Raw genomic sequence first — 16,665 nt, forward strand, 5'->3', positions numbered from 1 at the left:
GGAGGCAGAGGGCTAGAGTTTGATGCAGAACCGATTTATCTCGTTTCTTACCCGGATCTCAAACACCTTCGTGAAGATGGATAGGATTTCTGGCCCACGCGGCTGCCGGCCAGCCGGCCCATGTTCTAGCCCGTGCGCGGCCTAGCCCGCACAAGGGCGTGCAGTGTACGCCACCTGCGTCCCAGCTTTTCCGTTTCCATCCCGGAGCATCCGAAAACCCACACCCAGCACGGCAGCCCCCACACCCGTCTTGCATTCGTTTCGCTTCCCACGCCGCCTCGCCTCTTCTCTCGCCAGTCGCCACCCGCTCTGCTCTTCCTCCGCCGCGCGCCGAGATGGGGAAGCGGTGGATCCCGCTGGAGGCCAACCCGGACGTCATGAACCAGGTGAGCTCGCGCGGCCCCGCCTCCGCCGCCGGTGCTAACTAGGGTTTCGTTTCCTCCCGTGTTTCGGGCCGCTCTCTCTGACTGCTAGTGCTGCCACGGGGTGGCCGCGTGCAGTTCATGTGGGGACTGGGGGTTCCCGAGGGGGATGTGCAGTTCTGCGACGTCTACGGCCTCGACGACGAGCTGCTCGCCATGGTGCCCCAGCCCGTGCTCGCCGTCCTCTTCCTCTACCCGCTCACCTCCCTGGTAAGTTGCCAGTTCCTGTCCCCATTTGGTAGTCCGCTTCGATTTTGCTTTTGGTTGTGTGATCCCAAGGCAGCGATTGATGGGTTCGTTGCCTTCCGTTGAGCAGGACGAGGAGAAGGAAGAACCAGGCGCTTCTAGCGCATCGACTGCAGAGGGCAAGGTACGGCTGCGTCCTCCTGCTCTGTTTTTTGCTGTGCCCTGCATTTAACGTGTTCGACACAATGCCCTGGCCACTTTGATTATACGCTGTTGTCTCGGTGTGCTTAAGTAGGGTTTATAAGTTTTAGTCTGAAACCATACACAAGTCTTCCAAAGTGGGAGGCTATTTTGCCAATTGGAATTTCATCTGTTAGGACTTAGGAGTGCAATTCGATTTTTTTGGGGTCAAAATTTCGTCTAGTTTCAAGACAGTCTGTTGGTCCTTGAAATGATGTATGAACTTTTGTGACTGACCCTTCCATTTCTCGAAACAAAACAAAAAATTGAGTGAGAAGGTGATGCACCACCCCATTCCTCAAACAAAACACCCCATAAGTGCCGTATGTGTTACCAGATAAGGAGTTGTGCACGGATTTTTCGTTTTGACTCAGTATTGCTCTATCCACACAGAATCTGATGTCACTGCAGCGCAGTTAACTACTTGAATCAAGTATAGTACTATGTTTGGGTGGTTGATCAATTAATCAGCCCTTCAAGAACAAAAACTGAACATTTCTCTTTACACCAGAAAATGGCATGCACCATATTTTTTCCGTGGTGCGTCACAGCTTTGATTGGGCAGATATAATGTCAGACACTCTTATCAACCATGTTTGTGTTACTATCAAAGCTTTATAAGATATCCAGCCTTTGTTTCATATTTGTCACTTGAGTTTTGTAATAAACTAGCAATTTCATTTTTTCAAATGAAATCGATGTATTCTCCTCTGGCTTCCATTTCCTTTATTATTCTGTCTAAATGTATGAAAGCATGTGATATTCTAGTCATAGATACCTTTGTTTCTTCTTTTTTTCTACTTAACTCATGCATAATTTCCTGATGAACATCAATTTGTGGTTTAATGACTTCCAATTTGGACAAATTGAGTTATTTGAAACATTTTTTACCTTGAGAATGTTTTTGAGGTGGATGTTGCTTCTTTGTATTTTTTTAATCCCAGAGAACTTTATGATGCAGGATTTGAGCAAGAAGGTATACTTTACAAAGCAGACTGTTGGTAATGCATGTGGAACAGTTGGTGTTATTCATGCAATAGGGAATGCCACATCTCAAATCAAGCTAGGTAATTTTAGAAGTTTGGATTTATTAGCTATTGGTGTGCTGTCTACGCTTCAGTCTACAGCCTGCTGTTTTTAGTCACAATGTCTCTATGACCTAACATGAAAGGCCAAAAGTGCCTTTAATAATGGGTAAAAAATTTGCAGATCGAGATAAGCTAATATTCAGGAAACAGCCACTTGAGTGATATTTTTCTGTTTCAGTTAGTTTTCCCAACAGTAACCCGTAGGCATTTCAGTTCAGGACTATCCACCAACAGTTACTATCTTATGATGTCAGGATGTAATCAAGAATATGTGGCTTGAGAGGTCAATAAGCACAAGTAGGAGAAAATATTGTTATACATCTGCCTGATCAGGCTTGTTTTGCCTGTTGTTTCCTTGATAACTTGGACAAGGAAAGTTCATATCCCGATCAGGCTTTCTAACACATAATATTGTGTAAGCGTAGTTCATATTTTCATTAAAGCACGTTCTGACAACTTAAGGCCTGTCTCAATTGTAGATTCTATGTGCTAACCACTTTTTCTGTATGTCATGAACTTATTTAGTTTGTTTGCTTGAACACGTGCCTCTCATAGAGTAGTTTGAATTGGAATTTTGTTTGACTTGTATTATGACTTAATGGGTGCTTGTCTTATTTGCAGTTGAGGGGTCCTATTTTGAGAAGTTCTATAAGAAAACAGCTGATATGGATCCAGTCCAGGTTAATATTAGCATACGGAACTTACACAGTTCATAATCAAATCTTGTTTTGTTCTCACGTACAAAATATTTACTATCATCAGCGTGCTGCCTTTCTTGAGGAGGATGATGAGATGGAGGATGCTCATTCTGTTGCTGCAACTGCTGGCGACACTGACGTAAGCACATCCAAGCAGTTTATTCTGATATGTATATTATCGGGATGCAGTGTTATCATTATTCTTTGGATTTCAAAACTATTTTTCCTTTTGCATTGCTACCATGGCTGACATTGTTCACTCTGAATCAAGTTGCCATGTTAAACGTTACTGACAGAATGGCATTCTATAAGAGCTGAAGTTTGCAGCTTATGTGCTTCCATTTACTAGTTTGGCTGGTAACCTGGGACTTGTAAATAATGTCTTTACCAACAGGGCACTGTTATAATATGCTTCTTGAAGGAACGTTCAATAATACCAAAAGCTCGTTGTACTATTGGGATTGGGAAGATTAATAGATAAATGTTCTCTTGATAAGTCCTTTGTTCCACCCTAAATTTTGTTCTCCTACTTTTGTCATCTTAAAATTGTCTCGCTTTCCTGTGCAGGCCAATGTTGATGTGAATGAACATTTTGTATGTTTCTCCTGTGTTGATGGTAGGTGGTGCCACTATATGGTCCCTAGTTAAATGCTTATCTTATTGTTAGCATCACACCTATCACTAATGTTTTGTCTGTCGGTAAGCTGTATAATTTTTTTCCTGGCATGCATCAGGTGAACTTTATGAGCTTGATGGACGAAAATCAGAACCCATATCCCATGGCCCTTCATCACCAGAAACGTTGTTGCAGGTGAATATTTCCTTGCGTTTTGTTTGCTTTGATTTTTTTTCCTTTTGAAATATGTTGAAGTCGGCCACTTGTCATGTTGGTAGTTTCTTCTACCAGGAAGTTTGGTGCTATTGTTCCTTTTGCAACTAAAAAGTTCATAAACCTGGAAAGTTCGGTGCTATTGTCCCTTTTGTTAATAAAAGTATATAAACCTGGAGTTGTCCTTGAGGGTGCATGCTAAAGTGTGTATCCATTGAGCTTTAAGTATCTTTCTCGGCTTGCCTGATGCAACATATCAAATGATTATCGTTATTTATATATCGACCTATCTTTAGTCTGTTTTCATTTTTTTAATTGTTCTTCTGTAATAGAGGTGTGATCTGATCTTCTGTTTGAAACCTGTTCACAGGATGCTGCAAAGGTCATCAAAGCCAGAATTGCGGAGAACCCGAATTCAATGAACTTCAATGTCATGGCTCTTTCGAAGCAGTGAAGTAAATTGTGATGGATAGGTTTTCTTTGGCAGAAGACAGGCCCCCTTTTCTTTTAAGTTGTGCTGGTTACAGCTGGTTACTTGCACCGAATAGAATGTTTGAATAGGGGAAAACAAATTAAAACACTGTTACCAAAAGCATGAAGCTGTGCTCGTTGCACAGATTTTTGATCATATGACCTGAGATGTTTGGTTGATATGCGCGTGCCTTGTTGATGGAGATAAAATTTGTTGTTCACGATTTCACTTAAGTCCAGTTTATGTCGAATGGAGACTCGGGTGTTATAGTTACCACTGACGGGCGTTTTCTCGTTCCTGCATCTCTCTGGCGCTTCCTCCGCAGATTGATTTATCGAAACTAGCATTTCTATTTGTTCCGCGCGAGTGGTGGCAATTTTCTCTCAGACAAGTATGCAACCTATGTGGCTGCGATTAATCGGAATCAATTACCACTTAGTCAACCAAAGAAAAATTTATGCTGGGATTTTATGCAGGTACAGGGATTAAGAATACACAGGCAAAAAAAGGGTAATGTCTACTGTCTTGTGTCTATCGTATTTCACTATTTCTAAATCCTATTTGGTTCTCTCTCTGCATTTTGTAATGTATGTATAGATGCGAAAAACTGAAAAATGCAAACGCAAAAAAAAGAATGAACGGATGTATAGCTACTGCTGCGTGTGGGTGTTCTGCTGTAGTGGAGCCCTGCACACGGCCTCCAGCGAGTCCGCGAGCGCGGCCGAGAACGCGGCCATGGCCTGGAACACGGCGGGCAGCTTCTCCTGCCCGCAGGTGACGGTGGCCGTCCTGGTGGCGTCGATGGCCTTGGCGTGCCTCCTCATCTCGTCCTCCACCATCTTCCGGCACGCCTCGATCTCGTCCCTCCGCTGCGCCACCTCGTTCCGCGCGTCGCGCGCCTGCAGGTGGTCCTCCCTCAACATCGGCCTCCCCCAGTGCCACAGCGACATGCCCCCGGGCAGGTACGAGTCGTAGTAGCTCTTCTCCACCTGCCGCAGCATCCGGGACTTGCGGTCCAGCTCCCGGGAGCGCCGCCGCATGCGCGCCGCCACCCGGAGCTCGTCGCCCTGGAGCGCGTGCACCGCGTGGGCGGCGGCTGCGAAGCCCTTGATGGCCTTGAGCACATCCACGCAGTGCGCGCGGTCGAGCACCTTCCCCCACCGATCGGCGAACGCGGCGAGCTCCGCGGCCACGGGGGACGACACCGCCGCCCCGGTGCCGCCGCCGCTGACCGGCGCCAGCGTCAGCTTCAGCCAGCCGTGGACGGCGTGGACGTAGTCGCGCTGGTGCTTCGCCGTCGCGGCCATGGTGGCGCACCAGGTGCTCATGGCGGCCTCGAGCGCCCGCGTCGCCTTGTGGTGGATCTCGGTCGTGGGCTCCGTGGACGTGCGGCTGCTCAGGCCGCGCAGCTGCTGCGCGATCCGGCCCTGCGCCTCGTGGTGCCGCCGCATCGTCCGCCACATGTCGAGCGTGGCGTGGAAGAGGCACAGCAGCTGGCGCGCGAGGTGGGTGTCCCGGAGCTCGGCGATGGCGGACGCGGTCGCGTCCACGGACTGGGTGGCGGTGTCGAGCTGCGCGCGCGCCCTGTCCCACGCGGACTTGAGCTTCTGGATGTCCACGCCGATCTTCCGGCTGTACTCCTGGTCGCGCAGCACCGCGAGCTTCTTGTCGTGCCTGATCTGCAGCCGCTCCCTCGCCTGCATTGCATTGCAAGACCATTACATCGTCCGAGTGGTAAGAAGATCTGTCTTCGTGACTTGACTTTTAGTCTTCTAGCAACAGCAATAATGCAGGAAGAAATTGGCTCATCAATATGTTGCTGTAAGTAATTCTTTGTTCACCTTGACGTCCTTGTAGAGCTTCTTCTCCCATGCCAGGAGCTGCTGCAAGGTGGAGCTGTGCCTCTGCCGGCCTCCCATGCTGTCGACGCGGTCGACCGCTGGCGCCGACACGCAGCAGAGCGCGCCCAGGAAGCTGTGCGAGCCACCTGCAGGAAAGTTCAGGTAGCTAATCAGTTACACACCGTGCGAATGCCTTTCCATTGGCCTATCAGTGATAGTGAGTACTGACGCGGTGGCTTACCCTTGTATTCGGTGGTGCTGGTCTCCAGCAGGCTCGACACGACGTCGCCGGCGGCGCTGGCCTTCATGAAGTACTCCTCCAGCCCCGCCGCGACCTCCGCGAGGCTGCGGTGCCTGACCACAATCCTCAGCTCCTCCTCTGCCCCGCCGACGATGCCTTCAGTCCGCGTGGCCGTCGCCGCCGCGCCGACGCCTTCTGTCCGCGTGGCCGCCGCGCCGACGTCAACAGAAACGCCGTCCTCTTGCTGCTGCTGCTGCTGCTGCTCCTGCGGCTCCCGCTGGTGCTGCTCGATGGCGCGGAGCAGCGGCGGCGGCGAGGACGGGGCGACCTCGCGGTGCACGAGCACGGCCGGCGGGGTGTGGTCGGACACCGGGAGCGGCTCGCCGACCGCGAACCGCATGAGCGCGGACGCCACGGCGCCGAGCGACCTGAGGTACGCGGCGTGCGACGCCGCGAGGTGCCGCCGCAGCCGCACGGCCTCCCGCATGAGCCGCCGCCGCTCCCGGCACCGCTTCGTGTGCTCCCGCGCCGCCGCCCGGGCCGCTTCCGCCTCCCTCGACGACGCGGCTCCCATTCTTGCTTTTGCTTCGACGACCGCGAGGGCCGATGTGCGTGGGATCACGTGAGCGAACGGTGAAGAACTGATGAAGCAGCTGAGCAGGTTTAGGAGGGTTTAGCGGGTGGCACTCGAGGGAGTGTACTTATCGGCGTCGATCGGGGGGAATGGGGATGGCTCGTCGATCGTCGGTTATGAACGCGCAACCAACACAAAGGATGGGACGGAGATCGAGCGGGAGAAAGGCGACGGTGGATCAGGGATGACAGGAAGGTGGTGGGAAAAGGTTCCGGAGGGAGCACCGCGCGCGCATATTCAGATGGAGCTTACGCGTAACAAATGCGTGGTGTTCCAGGGTTGGGTTGGTCCACCGGACGGGGATCCCACACCCATCCACGTACCTCTGCCGATCGATTCGCTGAAGGTCTGGAGCTGAGCGTAAAGCGCACACCGCGTTACCGTTGTAAACTGTTATAAGCCGAGACGTGTCAGTACACGCGAGCACTCTAGCTACAACTACTATAGGTATGGAATGTGATGAATTAAAATAAAGCTGTGTGCAACATTGTGAACAGCTCACCACTTCCTCAAAGCTCTTGTTGAATTGATTCCACAACAACAACAAAAAAAAAAAAGCTGGTTGAATTTGATCGATGCTGCTATGAGCTACAAGTGGCATCATCTGAATCGGACAGTGAAGATCAAAATGCACATACTGACATACAGGCGGCCTCATGCGGTCATATTTGAAATGAATATATGCCAGGTCGTCCATGGTCAAGTCATTCTCTGCACCAGTTTAGCACTCGGCGTGGGGACGAGGAGTCCAAATTCTCATCGCACACTGTAGTAGACAGCAATCATCAAGCGCAAAGGTGGAGGATCATGCTGTTCTACGACGACGACGACTCAAGCATGTTGGCTTTTCTTAATCCCCTGCACACGTTAAAAAATTCGAATCGTGGGCTGTCGGCTCCAAAGCGAGGAGGATTCATTTCAAAAAACAAAAAAAAAGTGGTGAGGATGAGGGATAGAGGATGCCGCACGAAGGATCCAAATATATTCACGGCTAAGAAAACGAGGCTGAACCCGGCCCGTGGATACACGCCTAGCTAGCTTATCGCTAGGCCTCTAGAGCCATCGTCACCCTCCGCTTTGCCCCTCATCTTTCGCGCTCGGTGCGCCTGCTTTCGCGACGTCTTTTGCTCAAAAGGCGACTGAACGACCGGCCCCGTAGAACGGATGGTTCGTGGCTGATTGGCCGTGTACGAGCCAGAAAGCGCGCCTCGGATCATGCAGTTCGTTTCTTAAGCCGTGGTCCGGGGATGACGACGGAGGAAGGATAAGGCGGATGTATAGCGAGGTGATTGGAAAAAAGAAGGGGTGGAACGTTGGTGAGATGATAGGTGCCGCCGGATGTAGAGTCTGTAGAGTAATTTTAAAAGGCTGCTAATCTTACCCAATACCTTATTTAGAAAAAAAAAGAGAAAAAGAACTCCAACAGCCAACCTAAAATTCCCCAAAAGATTGGCGACGCAAAAAAAAAACACCCTTCGCCCCGCATATTTTCGCGATGCCCAGTCTTCCCTAATCCGCCCGTGCGCATTTTTTTCCCGGGCACGGGCCGCACCGCAGCGCCCACCGGCCGCGCACCCGAGCAGCCGGACCTTCCTGCGCACGCAGCGGCGGTGGGGGGCGAGGGGCTACGGTGCCGGTGGGGCGAGGGGCGAGGCGAAGGGCGGTGGCAGCAGGTGAGGGGCAGCAACGCCGGAGGGGCGAGCAGCAGGGCGGCGGGGCGAGCTGATCCCTGGGTTGCCGGAGGAGGTGGCGAGGGAGTGCCTCGTCCGGGTGGGCTTCGACCTGCTGCCGTGGTTCGCCGCATCTCGTGTCAATGGAAGTCGGAGGTTGCTGCGAGCGAAGCTTCTCGGTTTCCGACGATGTCGGGGTGTGACAAGGGCGGCAAGGATCTGGGCAAGGTGGCGCCAAGCGCCACCGCAAGGTGCTCCGCGACAACATCCAGGGCATCACCAAGCCGGCGATTCAGAGGCTGGCCAAGAGGGGCGGCGTCAAGCGCATCTCTAGCCTCATCTACGAGGAGACCCCGCGGAGTGCTCAAGATCGATGCAGTGTTGCTCATGGCTCTATGTTGTGTACAATTACCTTATTGTTTCTTTGGAGAACCCATTAGAACTAATCAACCTACAATATGAAGAACTGCAAGAATTATATGTATCTGTGGTGATTTTGAATTTGTTGGTCTCCTTGGTTTAATCTGCAAAGTTGCGTTCCATGCTGATTGATGCTTGTTTCAGGCTTCAGTTTGCACCATTTGCTTGGTTTCTTTGCCTGTTTCAGAGTCTGGAAACATATGTTCTCTGCAGCCAATTGATAGGTGCTTTTGTGTAATGCTATTCTAGACTCAATTGTAAGCGTAAATTCAGAAAGCTGCAAACTGAAAAAATGAGAAAAAAATGAGTATACTGGCGTTCATGAAACGAGAATGGAACAAAGGTCAAGGGGTATGGGTTCTTGTTTCAGATTTCTGCTTGTTTTGAGGTTGGGATCTTCAGTTTGGACCATTTATCTGGAACTTTTGCATTAGCAGTTTCAGACATTTAAATTGGGCCTTAATAGCCCGGCGGCGACCACATGCCTCAATGGACATGAATCCTTATTTTGATTCGGCATGACTTGGAAGGTGCAGGACACAGGGGCTACCGGCGTGACTTGTCCTCTGTGTGCAGGGCTGACGGTGTGACTGGAAGGCGCAGGACTGCTCCTCCGTGCGCAGGGGCTGTCGGCGTGAATCCTCCTATGCAGGGGCTGGTGGCGTGAGAGGGCTACCGGACCGAGGATTTTGACGGGTACCGTGCGCGTAGGGGCTGGCGACGCGAGGGGGCTCCTGGTCATGGTGGTGGGAAAAAATACAATGGATCATAATAGGTCTAATACGATGACGTGGCATGTTTTGATTATTGGAGGCTAATTTTTAACGATATGCTGTGGGCTGATATGTTTATAGTGGAAAAAAAATTTAGCATAACCTCCAATACCTCATGTTGGGGAAGAATTTTTTGAAACTTTTGGAGTTGCCACGAGGCACTGCTGCTACTAAACGCGATCGGCTCAGCTCACGCTATTTGTGCGCAGGGCACATACTTTTATTTTCGATGTTTTTTTTTTTTTTTGCCTTCTCGGCTCTGATCTGGTTGCGCTTCGCATCAAGGCCCACGAAGGCAGTGGATACCTGGCGGCTGGGCGGGCCAGGCCGCCACCCGGCCAGCGCCCACCGCGGACGCGTCGCGGAGACGGCGGCGGCGGCAGGTCGGCCGTCGGCGTACCTGTCCAGAGATATCGCCGCCTGAACTCTGCAACTTTCAACGTGGCTTTGGCCCTTTCTGACGGGACGCTCGCGGGGCCGTGGTCGCCGGGAGCTACTGTCTAGGCGTTACTAGCTTACCCGAGCATGCACCGATGCACGGCCGGTGCCAGGTGTCCTTGTGTCAACAAACCTGACTCGGTGGCCTACGCGAACTTTGCAATGGCTGATTCGGACGCTGCTCTGCTTTGGAGATCCATGGCTGGAAACCTGCAACATAAAACGGTTCAAAAGAGTGAGACGAGTCACCCGTGTCCAGAAACACGTTCGAGCCGAGCTCTCACGCCCGGCGTCACAGGATTGGCCGTTTTGTTGGCTTTTGTGCCCTTGCCTTTTTTTTCTAGATAGATGGAAGCACTGCTGCTGTGTTCGCCACTGGCCAGGTCGATGCCGGCCGCTTTCTGTTGTAGTTCTAGACGGCGGTATCGTGATCATGCATCAAGACCTCTCCGCTCGTGCGCATCATGTGTGGACTGGCCGACTAGTCCAAATGCCATGCCCACATCCGTCACCGTCGCGTCGAGTCAGCATCGAGACCGGGGCGATGCGGTTTACTTTACCTGTTGGAGAGTTGAAAATGTCCCGACCGTCTCCTTGCTTTGGAAGAGGGGCGAGGGCACGGGATCCGACTGTTCCATCCGTTTATCTCTGATGCCTGATGGCATCCCGTTATCGGATATTCGTCCAATTGACAACAGTTCTATACCGTTCTCAAAGTTGATCATAATGGTTAGTATTTCACCTCTGTTTTCAGATTTGATCACCATGTCTGGTTAGTATCTTACTAGCACAAAGTTTTTTTTTAAAAAAAAACTTCCACGGAAGATGGAACTGATTTTTTTAAAAACGAACGGAAGATGGAACTGATTGCCTGAACAAAGAAGACAAGTTTCGCAAACCGCGAGCCCGCAATCGTCTGCATGTCTTGTTAATATTTTTTCGGGGCATGTTCTCAAATCCAACGTTTGCAACTTCTGTGTCATAGTTTCATGTATTTTTACTGCAACATCCAAACATAGGCCACTCCAAAAACTTATCACCCTTTTTAATATAGCCAAAACAAGCCTACACTAACAATGCCTATTATATGGCATTTCTTGAAGGACAAAAGGCTTTGATTTTTCATAGTCACGTGCCCAAATTAAAAAAGAAATTGCGGCTGTCGGCAAATGGAAACCTCGTCTGTCTTCAGTTCAGCTAGGCCTTACCCCAAAATCCCATTTTTGGCACTATGCAAAAAGAAGATTCTCCACCACATCAAACTTACGGTACATGCATGGAGTACTGAATGTAGATGAAATCAAAAACTAATTGCACAGTTTGGTTATACTTTGCGAGACGGATCTTTTGAGCCTATAGCCAATATGTGGACAATAATTCACAAATACAAACGAAACGCTACAGTATGCTACAGTGATAACACAGTGATTTTAGTTGTCCAAAATCGGACAACTAAAAAGGCCCCTAGTCTGCCCCTCTTGCACGCACCCTGAATCCCTGATCCTACAGACGTTTCAAACTTTTGTCGTCCCATGAATTGAAACCCAGCTGTCAAGCATAGAAACACCAGCTAATGCCTGATTCTGAGTGGAATCATGACATCTCTCTTTCATGGATAACCACGGGGTCACTGTTATTCAAATCAACTTGCTCGCTGATCAGTGGATCGATTACATCGCAGTAAATTACACAATCCGGGTAGATTTTAAAATGTATCTGGTCTCTTTTGCGCCTCAAGTTGTCCTCTTGCTGCACCAACCCATATCAATACAATCTGCAGAAGCAATGGTGGAACCATTAGTTTATTCTAGTGGTGCGTGCTGGTCGTGCACGTGCTAGCTTTTGTTTTTTTTTTGTTTTTAATCTTAGCGCGGCGCCTCTGAATTCGACCGCCTAGTCTGCTCGTCTGGTTGGTTTTGAAATTCAGGTCTCTGTCTGCTGACCAAATCCTCAGTTTGGCTGCGCATTTCTCCCTCTCGAATCTCTCATGCGAATACTCGATGCGAGCCAGATGTTGTATTCACAATGGCAGTGCATCCTTTCCTAGGGATATTTAAGTTGACCAATTTAACGTGCAAGGTGTGTGCGTTTTTTCTTTTATATCACAAGCAGCCTGTAATTATTTTTTCCCGTCCGAAAACATCATTCTTTTAATATAATTAGCAGCTCAACTGCCGGTTCGTTTAAAATCGTTTTAAAAAAAGTGCAGCGTTTGGTAATGTTTTTTAAAAAATGTACCGATAAAACCTCCAATGGAATGGTAGTGTTTGATCAGTATATGCAGCAACAGTGCGCATGCTCTCATGTCCCAATCAGACAATGAAGTAGAATCTGCCAATTTGAAGGGAATCCCTTTGAATAATAACCAAAGAACAAAGAATAATATCCATTCTAGAACTGCTGATGCATTTTTGCACCAGGACCAGGAGCCTCTCACGGAGAAGCTTCCGATTTCAACCCATCCGATTGCAATGCGATGACGCACCAATACGACACACTGAATTCTACGTTACAAGCTTCTCAGAACACCACACCAATTTCTCACGAGACGTCATCATCTGTTTTTTTTTCCTTCGTTTCACTCTAGCAACAATTGAGGAACGAACGAGCTCCATGCGATCAGGAGTCCTCATGTCGATGCAACGATTTCGTCGAGCTCATCACAGTCATTTCTTCGAGCACTGCCATTGGCGATGCGCTCCTCATTTTGCTTTGTTCTCACACTCGGCTCAATCCATCAATCAGCTACGACATCACAGTCATTTAGCTCACTAGCTGCTGGACCGGGCCGGCGGCGAACCACGGATGGGCCGGGAGTGTCAGCTGGACGGGAGCCTGCGCCGGCGGGGGCGGCACGAGGGCCATGGCCATGGTCGCGGCCGCGGCCTCTCCTCTCTTCCTCCGCTTGGGAGTCCCGGACGAGGAGGACGACGAAGGGGAAGAAGAGTCGGAGCTCGCAGCCGGCTCGGGTGACGGCCGCTTCTCCCCCACGGCGGTGGCGGTGGCCGCGGCCGCGGCCGCGGCGGCGATCTCGGAGCCGATGCGGAGCGGGAAGTTGAGGAGCGCGCGGGAGCCGCGCATGCGGTAGGCGGCGCGGTCGTAGGCCACGGCGGCGTCCTCGGCGTTGTCGTAGGTGCCGAGCCACACGCGCGCGCCGTTCTTGGCCGGATCCCGGATCTCTGCGGCGAACTTGCCCCACGGCCGCTGCCTCACCCCGCGGTAGTGCTTGCCCCTGGCCACCGCCGCGGCCTCCTCGCTGCTCCCGGGCGCCGTCGCGGGCGACGCCGCCCCGGCCGTCGGCGTCTCGGGCTCCTCCTCGTGCGACGCGAGGAGGCCGCCGACGCCGAGGCAGGAGCCGAACTCGTAGGGGGAGTCCGGGGACGCCGGGGGCTCGGGCTTGACGGCGGCGAAGGAGCCGTCGGGGAGCCAGCCCCGGGAGAAGGCGTCCCGGAGCGCGCCGAAGACGACCATGTCGTCGGCGTCGTCGGGGCGGAACGGGAGCGACTCGCTCCACTGGTCCGCCACCAGGCTGCCGAAGCTCGTGCTGCGGCGGTACACCGGCCGCGCCGCCGCCGCCGCCGCCGCCGGCTCGTCCAGGACGTGGTGCCGGATGCTGTCCAGCGCCGCCGCCTCGCACGCCGGGTTAAGCAGCATCTTGTCTTGCTCGGACTGTGATGCGTCACGTGATCTGGGTTTTTTCAGGGATTTTTAAGCTTTTGTTTGAGAGGTTGGGCTCGGTTGCGGTTTATATAGCGGAGGCTGGAGAAGTGGGGTCCTGTTGTCATTTGTCGTCGCCTTCTTGGTGACCTTCCTTGAACTTTCCCCGCGTTACTGTCACGTGGCTCAATCGTTTTGGAAGCGGCAGTTTTTGGCAGTGGGCTTACGATTTTTTGAAATAAAAGCTGTGGTCATACATACGCACAATCATGAATGCATTTGGTGACTGTTTTACATAAAAAAAGATAATTTTGAATAACCGGATAGGCAGCATTTTTTTCTTGGTTTTTATATTATCACTAGAGCCTGCTCATTTGTACGAGTTGAATCCTATGTACAAAACTATATTATGCACGCCTGAAAATAAAGGAAAGCGAGGGTTGCTTTGCTTCTCAAATGAAAGCAAACTGGTTAACTATCGCTAAAAAGAGTGATTAAAAAAATCGCGCACTCAGAATGTCACTGTATAATAAACACTATCAGTTCCATGATCATGTGTGCGTTGCTACTGCGGGCCAGCAAATAGGCAAAGAGCAAAAGAAAAGATAGGATGGACTCGGTCATCGCGAAGACCTAAATTGTCATGTCTCTGCAACCGTGCGTTGCAGCGTTCCTAGACGGCTGCACCATAGACAGTGTTCCATTCCACACTCCACACCCCCCAAAAACGAGAGGAGGGTGCGGGGCTAATGTTTGTGGCATTTCACTGTACGTACTAGTACTCCTTCCGTATACGAAAAGGAAGTCGTTGTTTAGATGATTTGCGCAAATGAAGTCGTTTTAGCTCCGTGAACCAACTTTTGGACGCATTTGCCCCTGGCGCTTTGTTTTCTTAGCCTCCCTTCATTACTTGCGACGCTTTTGTTTCCTGTGCGCTGGCCTTCCCCTTCCTCGCTAGCTTGCCTGCGCCATAGAGTCCGGCGCCATGAAGCTCGCTCGCGCCATGGAGGAGGCGCCAGACTCCGTCTCGTTGGAGGAGGTGGCACCGAACTCCTTGCCGCCGGACTCGTTTGTGCCAGACTCGTTTGCTGCCGTCTCATTTGTGCCAGACTCCTTGCTGCCGGAGTCCCAGGCTGCCGTCTCGTTTGTGCCACACTCCTTGCCGCCGGAGTCCCAGCCGTCTACTTGCGTTCGCTGCGGCACGACCCACGACTGCGATGATGTTGAGGGTTGCCGCCTAGCTCGCCACTTGTTAGCAGGTGTGTCTGTTGTGGTCTTGTTCATAGTGACTACGACCTCGCAGCAAGGATAATGGATGATATAGACAAATTTGATTGTGAGATCTATATTCCTGATGTCAAAACGCTTCAAATGGAAGGCGACACTATACTTGTGCCTGAGAACGTTTTGAAGAAGCTGGATGAGCTATGGAAGATGAAGCAAGATGCAAGGAAAGAGCAGTAGATAATAGGTAAGCTTACACGTCTCATTCATTCAAGCTAACATGCCTCTCCTAAATTGCTGCCTAAGCTTACACGTCTAACTTTTTTTATGCAGGAAGGCTAGTAATGGCATCAGCTAGCAACGACACCTCACAAGGGATTTGCAATGGTAACAGATCTTCTTTCTCTAGTTTTTTTTGCATCTGAGGAATCTTGAACTTGTTGCATCCTTTAACCATCATGGCTTCCGTCAAAACACTCTGAAGTGTTAGAAAAATTCTGTTTGCTTTGTATGGACAATACTCTATGAATGCCTAAAAACATGTGTTGAAGAAATCAATCAATGGGTAAATTAGTTGTTCAAAAAATAATGAAACAAGTGAACAATTGATCCATTTACCTGTTGCACTGCTAGAACTAGATCTTCTACTATTTTTGCATTCTTCTTGTATTGAATAGATTGAATAGCTCGAAAAAACCCCAAGTCTAGAATATTGAAATCTGAAGAATTGGGTGGTTGACAAATTAGACAAATGTCAAGTCCTTGTTGCTTAGCAGCCTCACAAAAAACCGGATCATTCACAGGTAAATGGGAAGGTGCATTATCTTGTTGTATGAAAATTGGTTTGTTCACATCTTCTCTTGACCATTTGGCTCGGATGGCAAGCAATACTTTGTTTACCATGAAATCTCTAGTCACATCTCTTGTGATTGAAGTTATGGGCTTGATAACTTGGGCTCCACGAAGACGATTCTGACTTCTTCTTACAGCATTTCCATAAGTGTGGAAAGCAACCAATTTTCCCATCAAAAATACACTATCCATCCCTAAACCTCGGCCGAGCACAAACACACAAAAACATGAGCCTAGGGATGTAATTCTTGTTCTTACAAGTGCGATGGGGCTCATCTTCCTCGGGTAGCAAGTAATATTTCTCAGATTTTTGAGAGAGATAAAACCATTTTTCATCAATGAACACAAAGTTAAAAAAACCCTTAAATCTTGGATCACCAAGTAATCCCTTCTCAATCATGTCAACACACCACTTTAACCGAGACTTCTTGTTAGAATCTGTGAGGTATGGTTTGATGCTACTAGAGTGGCGCCTAAGAAAACCTTTTTTCAAATACCTTGTATTTTCCATTTGCTCATGTTAAGTTTGCTACACATATCTTCTATGGCCATTCTTTTCTTAAGAGGAATGTTGCGCAATACTTCCAAATCAACAAGGATTGCCTTACAACCTATTGTACCCTCCTTTCGACTAGTAACATTAACCGAAATGTTTTGAGAAGGGGGATTTTACCTCGCTTCCACAAGCGATGAACAGATCGAATGTGAAGTCCAAATTGTTCAGCTACAACTCTCGTATTATACTTGCCTAGTTTCCCATTCTTAATTCTAGCCAACAAAGTTTGGAACACTTATTTTGTGACTTCTTTTTTCATGTCTTTCCTTCGTCCATTGACTTGAGCGGGAGCCTCATCAATATCTTCTAGTTGTAAAAAAAACAAGCACATTCAAACCAACGATTTTGATTACCAGCATAGTTTACTATCAAAATAAAAGTTTTCTTCAAAATCAAAATTAACTGCACCAAATTCGTCTAGTGG

General features: G+C 49.8%; 3 protein-coding genes across 3 annotated transcripts; 1 reads left to right on the top strand and 2 right to left on the bottom strand.

Moving 5' to 3' along the window:
- The first annotated feature begins 220 nt into the window (after positions 1-220).
- On the top strand, positions 221-4,144 carry LOC101776652 (ubiquitin carboxyl-terminal hydrolase 3). Its single transcript, XM_004953263.3, has 9 exons — positions 221-386; positions 501-632; positions 739-792; positions 1,810-1,915; positions 2,558-2,616; positions 2,699-2,773; positions 3,202-3,250; positions 3,369-3,445; positions 3,834-4,144. The coding sequence occupies exons 1-9, from the start codon at positions 336-338 to the stop codon at positions 3,915-3,917; spliced, it is 687 nt and encodes a 228-aa protein (XP_004953320.1). The 5' UTR covers positions 221-335; the 3' UTR covers positions 3,918-4,144.
- A 226-nt stretch (positions 4,145-4,370) lies between these two features.
- LOC101777067 (nitrate regulatory gene2 protein) lies at positions 4,371-7,096 on the bottom strand. Its single transcript, XM_012846213.2, has 3 exons — positions 6,018-7,096; positions 5,777-5,922; positions 4,371-5,632 (listed from the first exon to the last, which is right to left on the bottom strand). The coding sequence occupies exons 1-3, from the start codon at positions 6,589-6,591 to the stop codon at positions 4,586-4,588; spliced, it is 1,767 nt and encodes a 588-aa protein (XP_012701667.1). The 5' UTR covers positions 6,592-7,096; the 3' UTR covers positions 4,371-4,585.
- A 5,181-nt stretch (positions 7,097-12,277) lies between these two features.
- LOC101777485 (ethylene-responsive transcription factor 2) lies at positions 12,278-13,664 on the bottom strand. Its single transcript, XM_004953265.4, has one exon. It carries the CDS (start codon positions 13,604-13,606, stop codon positions 12,716-12,718), a length of 891 nt encoding a protein of 296 aa, XP_004953322.1. The 5' UTR covers positions 13,607-13,664; the 3' UTR covers positions 12,278-12,715.
- Between the last annotated feature and the right edge of the window lie 3,001 nt (positions 13,665-16,665).

The sequence above is a fragment of the Setaria italica genome, chromosome I, assembly GCF_000263155.2.
Source record: "Setaria italica strain Yugu1 chromosome I, Setaria_italica_v2.0, whole genome shotgun sequence".
Classification (NCBI taxonomy): Eukaryota; Viridiplantae; Streptophyta; class Magnoliopsida; order Poales; family Poaceae; genus Setaria; species Setaria italica.